The 13,263-nt window shown below is 34.5% G+C and overlaps 1 protein-coding gene across 3 annotated transcripts; it reads left to right on the forward strand.

Moving 5' to 3' along the window:
• Positions 1-1,798: 1,798 nt before the first annotated feature.
• Positions 1,799-13,263, forward strand: Atg16 (Autophagy-related 16). 3 transcript variants are annotated; one of them, XM_028316817.1, is made up of 10 exons: positions 1,940-2,057; positions 2,565-2,675; positions 3,285-3,450; positions 3,784-3,946; positions 6,273-6,361; positions 7,527-7,580; positions 10,633-10,789; positions 11,497-11,602; positions 12,429-12,574; positions 13,075-13,263. In XM_028316817.1, the coding sequence occupies exons 1-10, from the start codon at positions 1,964-1,966 to the stop codon at positions 13,108-13,110; spliced, it is 1,122 nt and encodes a 373-aa protein (XP_028172618.1). In that variant the 5' UTR covers positions 1,940-1,963; the 3' UTR covers positions 13,111-13,263. The 3 variants fall into 3 exon arrangements, with proteins under 3 accessions (XP_028172467.1, XP_028172618.1, XP_028172544.1); XM_028316666.1 differs by lacking the exon at positions 7,527-7,580 and having other exon boundaries at positions 1,799-2,057; positions 13,075-13,261; XM_028316743.1 differs by lacking the exons at positions 1,940-2,057; positions 2,565-2,675 and adding an exon at positions 2,796-2,899 and having other exon boundaries at positions 13,075-13,260.

The raw sequence follows: 13,263 nt of genomic DNA on the forward strand, positions 1-13,263 counted from the left end.
TATACCCGTATTAAATATTTATATAGGTAGGTAACCTAGATTTGTCGATTGTCGAAACCATTAGTTGCTTGGGAAACTCGGGAGTGATTAAATTTCGAGTTTCCCGAGTGACTTCGGAAATTTTGTCCTCCCGCATTTAGAATTTTATGTTATATTTAGTAAAGTAACTTATTTAAGGTGAAATCAAGATGCCTACGTGTGTCTACTTAGGTTAAGTACTACGAAAGAAAGACCTAAGTAGGTAAGTACTCTTATCTATCAAATCGGAGTTTAATAAATAATTTGTTCCAAGCTTAGCACAACTTTTCTGAACGTGTGCCATGGAGCCTACTTACTTGTATCAAATCACGTAGGGTTTTTTAAGGTCCCCCTCTCGTACTATTAACGAATTTCAGATAAGTAAGTACAAATAGGTAGTTAAACAAGATTTTGAAGAAATTACTAAGTGGTAGCGAATGACTAATTGCCGAATAACACCTTAATCCATCCTAAATCATATTATTGGATACAAATTAATTTGGAAGCCGAGCGCATACCTACCTTGAGCTCTGAGCTCTGACTCTCAAAACTTATAATTGAATCTTGAATCCCTAATTGGATAGTAACAGTCGAAGTCCACGATGATTATGGGAATTGTCACTGATGTCCTTATAATTCAATCAGGAAGTTAGGTATAGCCTGACCAGGAACATAAAAACCCTCGCCATGTTGCGGAAAACTAATGGTACTAATTTCTTTTAATGGCAACAGTAACTGAAAACTTCATTGACATGTCACCTTGCATGTCAGTCTATTGTTGTCAAAGTGTAAACAAACTTTATTTTAAATGTGTGCAATTGATTTTGTGAATTAAATTGCTAAAATATTTTTATAGTCTTGAAAGAAAAGTGGTTCACGATGTGTTAATGTATTTGTCGAAGAGAAATACTAAGGGTTCGGACAATATTTTCATTGAATAATGTTTCCGACAAAGGTTGTCAAATTGACTGACATGTTTATCGTATAGTACAGTCCACTATGAAAATTAGCTGTAGTCTGTTTCAACTACCTATTTTAAAGTTTTTGTCACTTTCTAAGTTTTGAATTTTATGGAATTGGGAAAGAAGTACCGAGTTTGAAGCGTTCATGAGCAGACATTGCAGTTGAATATTCAAATTTTGAATTTGTTTATTGATGAATAATAAAATAAATCCTACTAGCTCGATTGATGGTTTCATTTAATTTATTTAAACCAGGTTACCTTTAATAATATTTTTCGTTCATTTATGAAAATATCAAATTAGCCCGTAATCCTGAATCCTGATACATAAATTTAGCCTATTAATTTAACACATGTACGACTGTACTCAGTGTTGCACTATCAAATGCAATTGAAGCGCCTCTATGCCAGGGTTTTTATGTTCCTGGTCAGGCTATACGATGTAAACTTTCACATTTATAATATTAGTAGGATACTAGTAGGATTGACGATGTCTTTATTTTATGGGCCGTAATATCGCCGTAACTCTATAGAAATTCAAAATTAATTCACTTTCCCGTCAGTTGCATTGTGCAGCTAAAGATTTTTACTACAATCGGGGCCCAGTGGTCTCTCTATTTTGTTATATCATCAATGATCAAAAATATACCATAGACAATGTTTAATACAAGGAACAGTCTTCGCAAACCAGCAGGCTAACGTCTTTAGCGTCAAATTTGACAACACTAACAAACAAATGTCAAAGTCAACTTCAATAGTTTTTGATAAACTGCGATTGGCACGAAAAAATAGTTTACTGATTTTAATATTTTTCTGTGTGTATAATTAAAGATATCAACTTAAAAATAATGTTATAAGTTGTCCGAATAATTACTTTGAACTATTTCAAATAATTAAGCTAGTGGTATTGCAACATCATGACATCTGTTTGTTTTGATTTAAAGTTTTAATTAATTTACATTAATTCCTATAAATCAAGTCAAAATGGAAGGAGGTGAATGGAGAAGTACCATTATAAGTCAGCTCCAAGCCAGGAATAAGTATGAAACGACTGCTTTCCAGGATATTATTACTTTTCGTAAGTAACATAACCTATAATTAAAATAGCCTTTGTCTATTTGTTGACATTGGAAATGTATTTCTGAAGATTAATCTCTAAGCCATTGTTTCACCGTTATTTGTTTTAGATGTTCCCTTATCTTCTAGTCTAGCATCATAAAATTAACCTACTTCAACTACACACAGATCAAATTAAAAGATAATAATGTAACTTATCTGATATATTTTTGTTTAGACTTGATTATTTTAAACTATACGTCCTGTTATCCATAAATCTTTAGTAATAGAAAGTTAACAACAGTCTAAATTGCCAGCTATGTTAAAATAAAAACTCAGAATGATCAAAATTGATATCAACATAAATATGCAATTTCTATTAAGTATTCAAAGTTACTAGCATAAATTATGCTGACCATGATAGAATGTTACTAACTTATTTATGTCTTAAACTAAATTGGTAAAGGTTTATTGTTATTAATTTGAAATTGAATAACTCACAGTGAATAAATTATTCTTTTATTTTCAGAAAGTAGACTGTTTGACAATGTGAATACTCTGAAGAATGAAAATTTACAGTTGACGTTAGTTAATGAGAGAATTAGATATTCAAGCACAGATAATGTTCTATCGCCTGGTGGTAAGTATAATGTTAAAATGATTATGAAAATGAAGGTATCATGAGCTCCTATTGCAATTTGACAGTAACTCAATACCATTCACTATGAGAAAATATAAAAAATATGACTACCCTCACTTACCTCATGTATCATACATATTAACATTTCGTTGTGAGCACAGTAAGTTTATTAAAAACAGTGATAACAATGGATTCAAGTGATGAAGATTGGAGTAATTTACTAAGTAATGTGTTACTTACATGATTCATATCGCAATACATTAATTAGTAGTAAGAAATAACTGTTCTAATTTTAGTGTAGCACCTACACTTATTTACATAATTAACGATTTCTGTGTTTCTGCAATCAATAGTGATTAACTATAATTTAAGTTGAATATAAGGCAATAAGTTTCAATGTAGTTAAAAAATATCAATTTTCCTCAATATTTACGTTTTTGCATAGATTCCTACACAAATTGATTTCCTAACCAAAACATTGTTAAGCATTAATCATTTTACAGGAAGCAAGAAAAAAACAGTTTCATTATAATATTTAGGCTATAACGGTAATATTTTAGTCTTATTTGCAATGAAAGTAACTAATTAAACTAAATAAAAATATTTCAGGTAGCGGTAACAATGAAAGGATACAAGCTTTAGAACAGAAAATACTTGTACAGCAAGAGGAGCTAACGTCGCTCCACAGACGTAGAGGAGAAAGCGCACAACAAATCATTAACCTCAATACCCGAGTGCACGATTTAGAAAAAGAATTACAGGCAAAAGATATTATGTAAGTATTTTGAAACGACTGCCCAAAATATTTTAAAATAGATCAATGTCACAAATTCAGGCCTGTTAGTCAGCTAATGACACCTAATGTTGTAAGTCGACCTTGAGACCACACTGTCCCTCACGAAATTAATGATTTTTGTTATGCAACTTGTATTTGATATGTCAATAAGCAAATAACAAGATTTATTTAGTTGATAAACTAAGGAAAACAAATTATTAGTATGAGGTATAAGTATCGATAAAATTATGATACACTCTGTCAATAATTCAGCCTGTCCCCATAAATTAATAAACTTATCACTTTTATTTATAAAGATTATTCTCTTTGTAGAATTTCAGAAAACACAGCTTTAATAGCATCTTTACGAGCTGAAATACAAATGTATGAAACAAACATGACTGAGTTGCAAGGATTGAATCAAGTATTACGAGACGAACATCAAGCATTACAGATGGCTTTTGCAGCTATAGAAGAGAAATTAAGAAAAGCTCAGGTAAATTTTGACACAGTATTATTGGATTTTAATTTATCAGACTCTAGTCTACCTAAGTAAGGTCATTATGTTAATGAAGTTACCCAAAACTGGTTTAAGTTAACCTTGAACCAACATTTAACGTTAAAATCAAGTACCTACTGTAAAGTTCCTCATTTACTTAAACTACCCTATTTAATGGCTCACAAGTTGTCAAAACGGACATATTCCTAATGTTCACTACATATTTATAAACCTTAACAAGCGTTTCAATACTCTGATTTAATAAATCCCCTGTGACCTATTGTTGGATTTATTCAATGTCGTCGCCCAACTTGGTTGTGTAGGAAAACATTACAAGGAAACCATTCAAAATAGGCTATGCAAATCATACTGTCACAATATGTTAATGATTACACACGGCAAACTTTTATTGCAACATTATTAGTCCACAGAATGGCTAAAAAGTTTTGTTTCTAATTTATACACAATACCTTTTGTGATTGTTAAAGAGTTGTCACACGGACGTTTACGTTGCGTTGCGGTTACGCAGCGGCACGGCGTCTCTCGACAGATTTATTATGTAGCACTACACTACGCAGCGGTACCGCTGCGATACCGCAACGCAACGTCAACGCCCGTGTGGCATATTCTCTCTTAAATGGCAAGGGACTGTGAAATGTAAATAAATAACAAGTTAATTAACAATGTTGTTAATATGTTACAATCCCTAATGACAACTGCCTATTGACAATGATAAAGAGGTCAAAACACAACTCGAGAATTACTGATAAACGTTTACTTTTACTATTAGGAAGTAATTTAACGCATTTAGACAACTTGTTATCGCTATTATCGGGAGCTTGGGAATAACAGGCGTGTGGTGTGTAAAGATAATTAGGAAGTGCCTACCTGCAAACTACTACTTCGAATTAAAATTAATGCACGTCACTAATTCAGTCATAATGTGTCAGATAAAAAGTTGTCCAAATATAAAAATCTGTTCTGTTGCTTTCTACAAGTAGGAATAACTTATCTACCCTCGCAAAATTTCGCATGTTTTATATGAGGATAAATTAATTTAGGTATCAGTTTGTGTAATATGACTTAATTAATCAGTCATGTAATATCTTAATTACTTTGAAACTAGTAAACACATAGCTTAAAAGAATTCAATAAAAACATATTACCACTCCTTTGCGTCAAAAAAAGTTTAAAAACCCTAAAAAACGAAGTTATCGCGTATTTTGTGCAAAATTAATGTCTGAGTTAAAAGTTTAACTTAATCTAAAGTTATAGACCTGTGCACTGAGTGTGCACGCCTATAATCGTTTTTATGGACACTGGAAACTGTATGAATAAAGTATATTAGAATATTCATCAGCAGTGAGCTCTGTTTTTATCGTTTCTCTTGACCGATCTTAATTGCCTTGGAATGATGTGTCACTATAGTCGGCGCAAATAGAATCCGATTACACTACATACACAAATGTCTCCAGCAATGTAAATGATACAAATCAATAGATTTTCAAGTCTATCATCTCATTGAAAAGATTGGCAAATTGAATTGGTGCGGACTTTACGCTTTGTGGGTTTCTGTTATTGTTTATGAAATTATTTTTGGCATAGTAATTCTAGTTTTTACTTGCGAACAATTTATTCTGCTGGAAATTTAGAATTTTATAGCATCATTTAAAACTTGGGTTTGTGCCAACTCAATTCGAAGTTTTATGCAATAATATTCAGCGTGTTCAATATTTTTAAAATAATACATATTATACGCCTGTTTGTGCATTGTCATACTGGTTTTTTTCGCTGTACTATTATGAGGACAAACATATAGAAACTTGTTTGTTTATTACATAATGTCAACCTTAAATACTTTTGATTACATTTTCCTTTTAAACACCATTAAACAGGTCAATAAATTGGTCGCACCTATCCGACTCTACTTTAATTAATTAAGTAATGGCTATGCCAACAGTAAATGGAGCAAGCTGTATATTTACGAGCTTTATATGATTACCGTAGTGCGTATACACACTGTAGCTAGGAATATCTGAAACACCACTTTTGTGTACAGTCTGAATGAAAACGTTGAGTAAGCGCGTTCGGTCGTAGATTCAAAAAGTATTTTCAGTCGGAGAAACGAATTGATCTTTTCTTCTTTTCTATTTTCTCGCAATAAACTGTGGGTGTTGTGTTGTACGCGACTTGTTTTGTGCTGTGATTATAAAGATTCTGAAGATGCGCAAAATATTCAAAAAGGTTGTGCTAAATAGGTGTTGTGTTTAATAGTATTTTGTAGTTGAATTATCTTTAAAGTTCGGTTTTTGTGTGTTTACAGGACGAAAACCGGTCGTTAGTGGATAGGTTAATAAAGTACAAAGCTAAGGATGCCGACAAGATGAATGAAGAAAATGAGCATTTTCTCAAGTAAGTATTATTTGAGCTTTTTGATTGTTCAGCATGTAGTATACACGTATAACGTAATATACACTACTTTACCAGACTTAAGTTTCGCAGCTCTATTTTGACTTGGTATTGTAGCGTCAACAATATAAGCTAAGCTGATATAAATATAAGATTTTTTAGTATAATAACATTGGCAAATTCACTGCTCGTCCTTCCACAATGGTCCTATGGCCGTTTGCTTTTTCGCTGTAATAAATTAATTGTTAATTTTCACACCCATTACCCCAATAATAAGGAAAATGGAGTGTTCCAAGTTGGGTCATACATTTTGCTGTTGGAAAGAGCTTCTGAATGAACATTATTACTTATCATTTAAACGGATGACGGATTATACCGTTGCGGTTGTGTAAAGGTGAGTAGTGATGTTCCAGTGTTGCCATATTAAAAAGTCTTTAAGTATATCGTGCATAATCCTTAGTAGTTGCCGCTATTATACCAAGTTAAAGCTTAATCACTTCGAACGAAGCTGAACGAAAAATCGAACTTCACTCGTTATGATACGTTTGATTTTCAAACATACAAGACTGCTACAATTTATTTTTGTTTCTCGGTAAGAATATTATTTATCACATGAAGATGTCTTGACAATGGTAGCAGTCGCATATATTGTTATAAAAGTACTTGTTTTAGTGTTGCATAATATGGGGCATTTGGTAAAAATACTATGTAAGTACACTCACTACATACGTGTACAAGTAGTTAGTGTATGTCGCTCGCTGCTATTATATGAATAAAACACTTATATGCACCGCAAAGTAGACAAAAGTTTGTCCTGTATTACGTTATTGATTATTTGAACTATTGCGGAAGAGAGATCGCGAATTTAGCGCTGGTAGGGTAAAAAGATTATGAGACATGCAGAGGCTCCTTAAGAGCAAAATATTTGACGATTTGTAATTACTATTTATTAGTCTATACAAATAAATAAATTTGAGTTTGACTTTGATACATGGCAAACAGTAGTGGACACTGCACACGATATTATACTTTGTGTTTTACTTAGTTATGTGTATTTTAAAATGCAGTTGTTGTGATAGAGTGGGTGATGTGTGTGCGCGGCTTTACAGCTTGCATTTTGTACCGATAATTTTTGTTTTTGCTTCTTTTTGTTTAATTTGTTCAACAGGTCAAGCAACCCTACCGCGTTTTTCATCAACACGTTTGGTAGAGTTAGTTTCGGGTGAGTTTGACATAATGTGAATGAGAATGTGGTGGTTTGAAGGCATTGTGGCGTTCATAATAATTGAACATACTTCCTCATGAAAATGGCCCATGAATGTCGTAACTGCACTCTGAAACTGACTCATTTATCGTAATTTTCCTTCTGTCTCATTGTAAGATGTTACTTTTCGATATTTTTTTGTTTACCTAAAACTTATTAAATTGTTTTCGTATAAGAATTTGTTTTTCTAGTCTATGCTGGTTTGTTTTCATGTTCCTTCTGTGAGTTATCATGTCTATTTGCTCATTTTAAGGTGTTCAAATGTAATAACTACATCGATGATCATTTCATACTTAAAATGTTCATGAGTGTGCATGTAGTTATTTAAATGAGTTGTGTGAAATGTACTAAACAATCTAATAATAAAACTAGGGTATAGTTATAGATGTATGTGTTCAAAAATGTTTTCAATCATCTTGTAATTTTTTATGAGTGATTAATAGTAAATACGAAATCTGAGTGTAAAAGCATTTATTTGTTTACATCAGGTTTCAAAGTTCTTTTAATGTGGAGTTTTATTAGATTCTTCAATGGATTATAAGCAATAAAATAAATATTATCATATTACACACACTAAATGTTATTTTTATTGCTGTGCGGTTCAATTTGTATCTAATTTGTTTATTATTGTTAGGTTTTGAGAATTATTTTGTAAAGTTTTATTAATAATAATGTCAGCACGCAAATGTACTGCATGAATTACTGCATGTTTTGATTTCAGATACTTGGCACATGTAAGGTATGCATTTTGACCGCTGATTAACATTGTTTGCTAAATCTATTGTTTTCAAGTTTATGTCAGATCATGTTGGATATAGTCGTTTATGTCACTAATGTCACGTCACGATAATATTCTGCCCCCCTAGACAAAACGCACTTTTTGATCGAATCGAAAATCGAATCCGTCAAAACTCCATACAAATAATCTAATATAACTTTTAAAAAAAATAAAACCGACTTCAAATGCATGAACACAAAAAAAAACTAAAAATTAAAAATATTGCGTATAAAAAAGTTCATCCCCAATTTTCCACCCTTGGGGGTGAAATATTTTCTTCAAATTCGCATGAAACCACCCTTTTGATAATACCTATTCAACAAAAAAATAATCGTTCAAATTTATTTATAATCGGCGGAGATATTGCGTATAAAAAAGTTCATCCCCAATTTTCCACCCTTGGGGGTTGTTTTTTCTATTATTAAATTTAAATGGGACCACCCTTGAGGTATCCCAACTAATATTATAAATGCGAAAGTAACTCTGTCTGTCTGTCTGTCTGTCTGTCTGTCTGTCTGTTTGTTACGCTTTCCCGCTTAAACCTCGCAACCGATTTTGATGAAATTTGGCATAGAGATAGTTTGAGTCCCGGGAAAGAACATAGGATAGTTTTTATCCCGGTTTTTGAAACAGGGACGCGCGCGATAAAGTTTTTCTGTGACAGACAAAATTCCACGCGGGCGAAGCCGCGGGCGGAAAGCTAGTTACCTATAAACCGAAAAAAGATTGGTTCAAATCGGTTCATAATTGGCGGAGTTATCGCGTAACAAACATAGAAAAAAAAAAAAAAAAAACATACGGGTCGAATTGAGAACCTCCTCCTTTTTTTTGAAGTCGGTTGAAAAGGGGCTTTTCGACCACTTATCGACTGGTTTGCGATTATAATTTGCACTTTGTCTAGACCCACTGATTTTATAAATAGTCAGTCAGCGATTTATGCCCGTTTTAACCATCAATCCCTAATTTTTAAGTGACCCCTATGGTAACACATATCAGGAATTTTGTTTATACATATAGGGGTCACTTAAAAATTAGGGATTGATGGTGAAAACGGGCATTAGTTACCTTGGCTTCATATCGAATTGTAATATTTATATCGTGTCGCCTATAGAACTATACAGGGTGTTTGGCGCATCGTGTGCCAAAATGATTTGGCGGATAGAATGGGTCATTTCCTATATTTTCAGCCCCCATAACACGTTCCATGTCAGGCGGCTACTTTTATATTAAGTTTTTTTAGTAATTTCACCAAATACCCAAATCGCATCATTTAATTTCGATTAAAAAAAAACTACTAAGCGTAGCCTCAAAGTAAATATTTTGTTTTGACGTGCATTGACATAGGGTTGCATCAAATCTAAATTTACTGGCAAATATCATCTAGTTTTTTTTAATTCAGCTTTGAACTTTTCCGAAAAGTTAAAAATGGACTGAACATTTAAGTTTACAAGGCTATAATTTTTTTTTTAAAAGAGATAGCGATCTTCGGATTTTATCAAAACTTCTCTAGTCTATCCCCATTCAAACGGTATACTAATCTTGTTTAAATAATAACAACAACTTCACAAATTCCCTAAATTAGTGCATTGACTCTATTCGGACTGATTTGCGAAATTTGTGTTTATAGCCCCTTTTTGTGTGAATAACACGTTAAATACCTACAGGTAAAAAATATTTATCTTATGCAATGTAAAAAACCTTTTCTCTATCGTTTTTCAATGTAATATAGGAAATGACCCATTCTATCCGCCAAATCATTTTGGCACACGATGCGCCAAACACCCTGTATAATAGACTTTTTCATACAAACAATTCATCATACCCATGCTGAGTAATTATTAAAACATTTCGACATGAGCTGCCTAATTTGGAAGCGATACAATGTTGTGTGGTGTTTGTATTGCAGTTTTGGAATTACCTTGTATGTATTTTCAGTAGTGTAAAAAGTTCACTGTAAATATGTCATAGCACTAAACACTGATCAAATGATACGTTTTATATCGACACAATCACTTACGTCAAGGTGTTAGATCAGCAGTTCACAAGCAATAAGGTTTGAATTTGGTGCCTTTTTATAGGACACTGTTACGTCACGAAGAGACACAAAATGCATGGTGATTGGTTACGCATAACTGCTTTTGCAAAATATGCTTTATGGTTTGTATTCGGCCGTATGGGCCGTCAGTAGTTTGTATTGAATGTATTTAAAGTTGGTTTTTCTGTTGTTTTCAGAAAGAAGAGTGATAAGCTTCGGAAAGAGTTGGAGGAAGCCGCGAGAGAAGGGGGCAGTAGGAGTAGTGGTGGCTCGCCTGGTGGTTCGGATGACAAGATCATGGAGTCGATGCCGTTCTATGCCACGACATTGCCCACCAAAGTAGCGCTGAGATTTGTGAGTATTCTCAACTCTATGTACTCGTATATTCACCATTATCAATTGATTAGTCCAAGGGATCCCAAAGAGTGCGCAGTGGTGGTGCGCCATAGAAATTAATAAAGAGAGGCGCCGAGAGTCAATATTTTACGTCGCGTTGGCGCTTGAAAACCGTTGATGGCCTAACATGCCAATATGAGAAACAGATATATGTTTTTCCGAACAAAAATCAGTATAATACAAGTCAGTGGTGCCTACGAGAACATGAATGCTCGCTCGTGTCACACGATAAGTCTCAATTTCACCTGCAAGCAGGTAATAGTCGTAAGGGTACGCAATTATTTTTACTAAAGCCTGGTCCGTGAGCACGTAGAATTTTGTCCAATGACCCCAAGCTACCCATCCTTATCGCTCGCGCATAATTATATTGCTGTCGCGACTGTGCGACGCGCGCCCGCAGTGAGTGTGCGAGAGCGACAGCAACATAATTACGCGCGAGCGATAAGAATGGGTAGCTTGGGGTCATTGGACAAAATTCTACGTGCTCACGGACCAGGCTTTACAAGGTTATTTTTACTACAACTACTTTTGTTGAAAAAGCGTCTTTGCAGTCTTTTAGGCAGCCGCGGATCCACTAATAATGGACATGATAGGCTTGCTCTCAACCTTATTAGATTTGTGACGTGACGCACACTTCGCTTTTTAAATTATTATTTTTTATACAGGACGCGCATGATGGCGAGGTTAACGCCGTCAAATGGAGCCCTACCGATCGCATGGTTGCGACAGGAGGCACCGATAGAAAGGTTAAATTGTGGGACGTGTCGAAGTGTGAGTACATTTTGACTCTTTTTATTGTTACCCTTATTATTGATATCGAACTCATGCAAATGTAGTAATACATTTAGATCACTCTGTTGTCTTTGTCAACTAACATAGAAGATATCCGTATGCTATATGGAATCTATGAATGAAAGATAATAGTTGTTGCGAAATCGGACCTATTACAACTAAATAATATACCACAGTGTATACGGTTAGGTATAGTATGATATAGTATACCTACTGTAAGTTAAGCTATACAGTATAGATTAACTTGTGCTGTCGCTTGACGCGCATACAAATCATTCTTACATCGTATCACTTTTATACAGGATCTTTCGGCACAACGCGAAGAGGAGAAGTGGAAATGATGAAACCTGATTGGTTAAACACTTCTCTGCTCCGCTCCGCTTGCTGGAAACCGGTTCTTATATAGATCGTTTCATCCACGAAGACGCGCCCCACCAATTTTTGGTCTAGGGAAGCGCGGGGTGCGGGGAGTTAGATCCGAGCAATCCGAGCGTCATTATTGTAGTGTGCGTGCGCACTCATGGATAACTTAGCGTGTATCGATAACACTCAGATTAGCGGAAGAATGGTGGGGCGCATTTTCGTGGATGAAACGATCTATAATTTGATGTTCGTTCGTTTCAGCCGAAAGACGTCCTCTGCTGGACAAAGGCCTCCCCCAAGGATTTCCACAAAGGCCGGTCCTGCGCCATAACCTTCACTAGATCGCCGGTCAACCTAGTGGGAGGCCTGCCCACGCTGCGTCTTCCGGCTCGTGGTCGTAATTTGATGTATCAAAATGTTAATATTACCGGTATTCTTTTAGTGGGTCTGGTGGAGAACAAAGGCACCCTAGTGGGGTCCAACAAAGGCGTTATGTCGGTGGACTTCGACTCCTCGGGCGCGTACATCGTGGGAGCGTCCAACGACTTCGCGAGCCGGGTGTGGTCGGTCGGCGATCAACGGCAAAGGGTGAGTTGTGAACGATGTCAGAAAGTAAAGGAGATATGATTTTTTATGTCATTAGGGGCTGATTTTTCAATCGTCATAACTTTTAACTGAAGAATAAGTTTGGCACATTGACAGGTTCAGTATGGGAAATATGTCAAAATGACAAGGTTATTTTTCAGTTATAAGATATCTGACGATTAAAAAATCGGCTCTCAAGGCTGATTTTTCAATCGCTGGTTAGCTTTTAACTGAAGAATAAGTTTGGCACATTGACATTTTTAGTATGGGAAATATGTTAAAATGACAAGTTTATTGTTCAGTTAAGGGCCGATTTTTCAATCGTCAGATATCTTTTATCTGAAGAATAAACATTTCATTTTGACATTTTCCATACTGAAACTGTCAATGTGTCAAACTTATTCTTCAGTTAAAAGTTATCCGACGATTGAAAATCAGCCCTAAAAGATGTATACTCGTATCCTGAAAAGCCATAAACTGCTTTACTCTTAATTTTTGTACAGGTTGATCCTTCGCAAATTGCTCAACGGGAATGTTGAATTCATTAACAAAGAACAACTTGTAAAGAAAACTTATAAAGAATTTCCCAGTCTGTATACTGAAGTCTTGAAAATAAGCCCTGAAATTAACTACCTTTAGATAATCCAATACTTTATTTACGGTATAATTGTCTGGCTAACTAACAAGATATT

This window comes from Ostrinia furnacalis, unplaced genomic scaffold (genome assembly GCF_004193835.3).
Source record: "Ostrinia furnacalis isolate ACB-3 unplaced genomic scaffold, ASM419383v2 OfSCF0067, whole genome shotgun sequence".
Taxonomy (NCBI): domain Eukaryota; kingdom Metazoa; phylum Arthropoda; class Insecta; order Lepidoptera; family Crambidae; genus Ostrinia; species Ostrinia furnacalis.

Bases quoted from the DNA above. Each gene is read 5' to 3' on its own strand.
- Atg16 (XM_028316817.1), top strand. From the start codon at position 1,964: ATGGAAGGAGGTGAATGGAGAAGTACCATTATAAGTCAGCTCCAAGCC. The intron at 2,058-2,564 runs GTAAGTAACATA...TTTTATTTTCAG, and splicing joins CCAGGATATTATTACTTTTC to AAAGTAGACTGTTTGACAAT. The intron at 6,362-7,526 runs GTAAGTATTATT...TTTGTTCAACAG, and splicing joins GAAAATGAGCATTTTCTCAA to GTCAAGCAACCCTACCGCGT.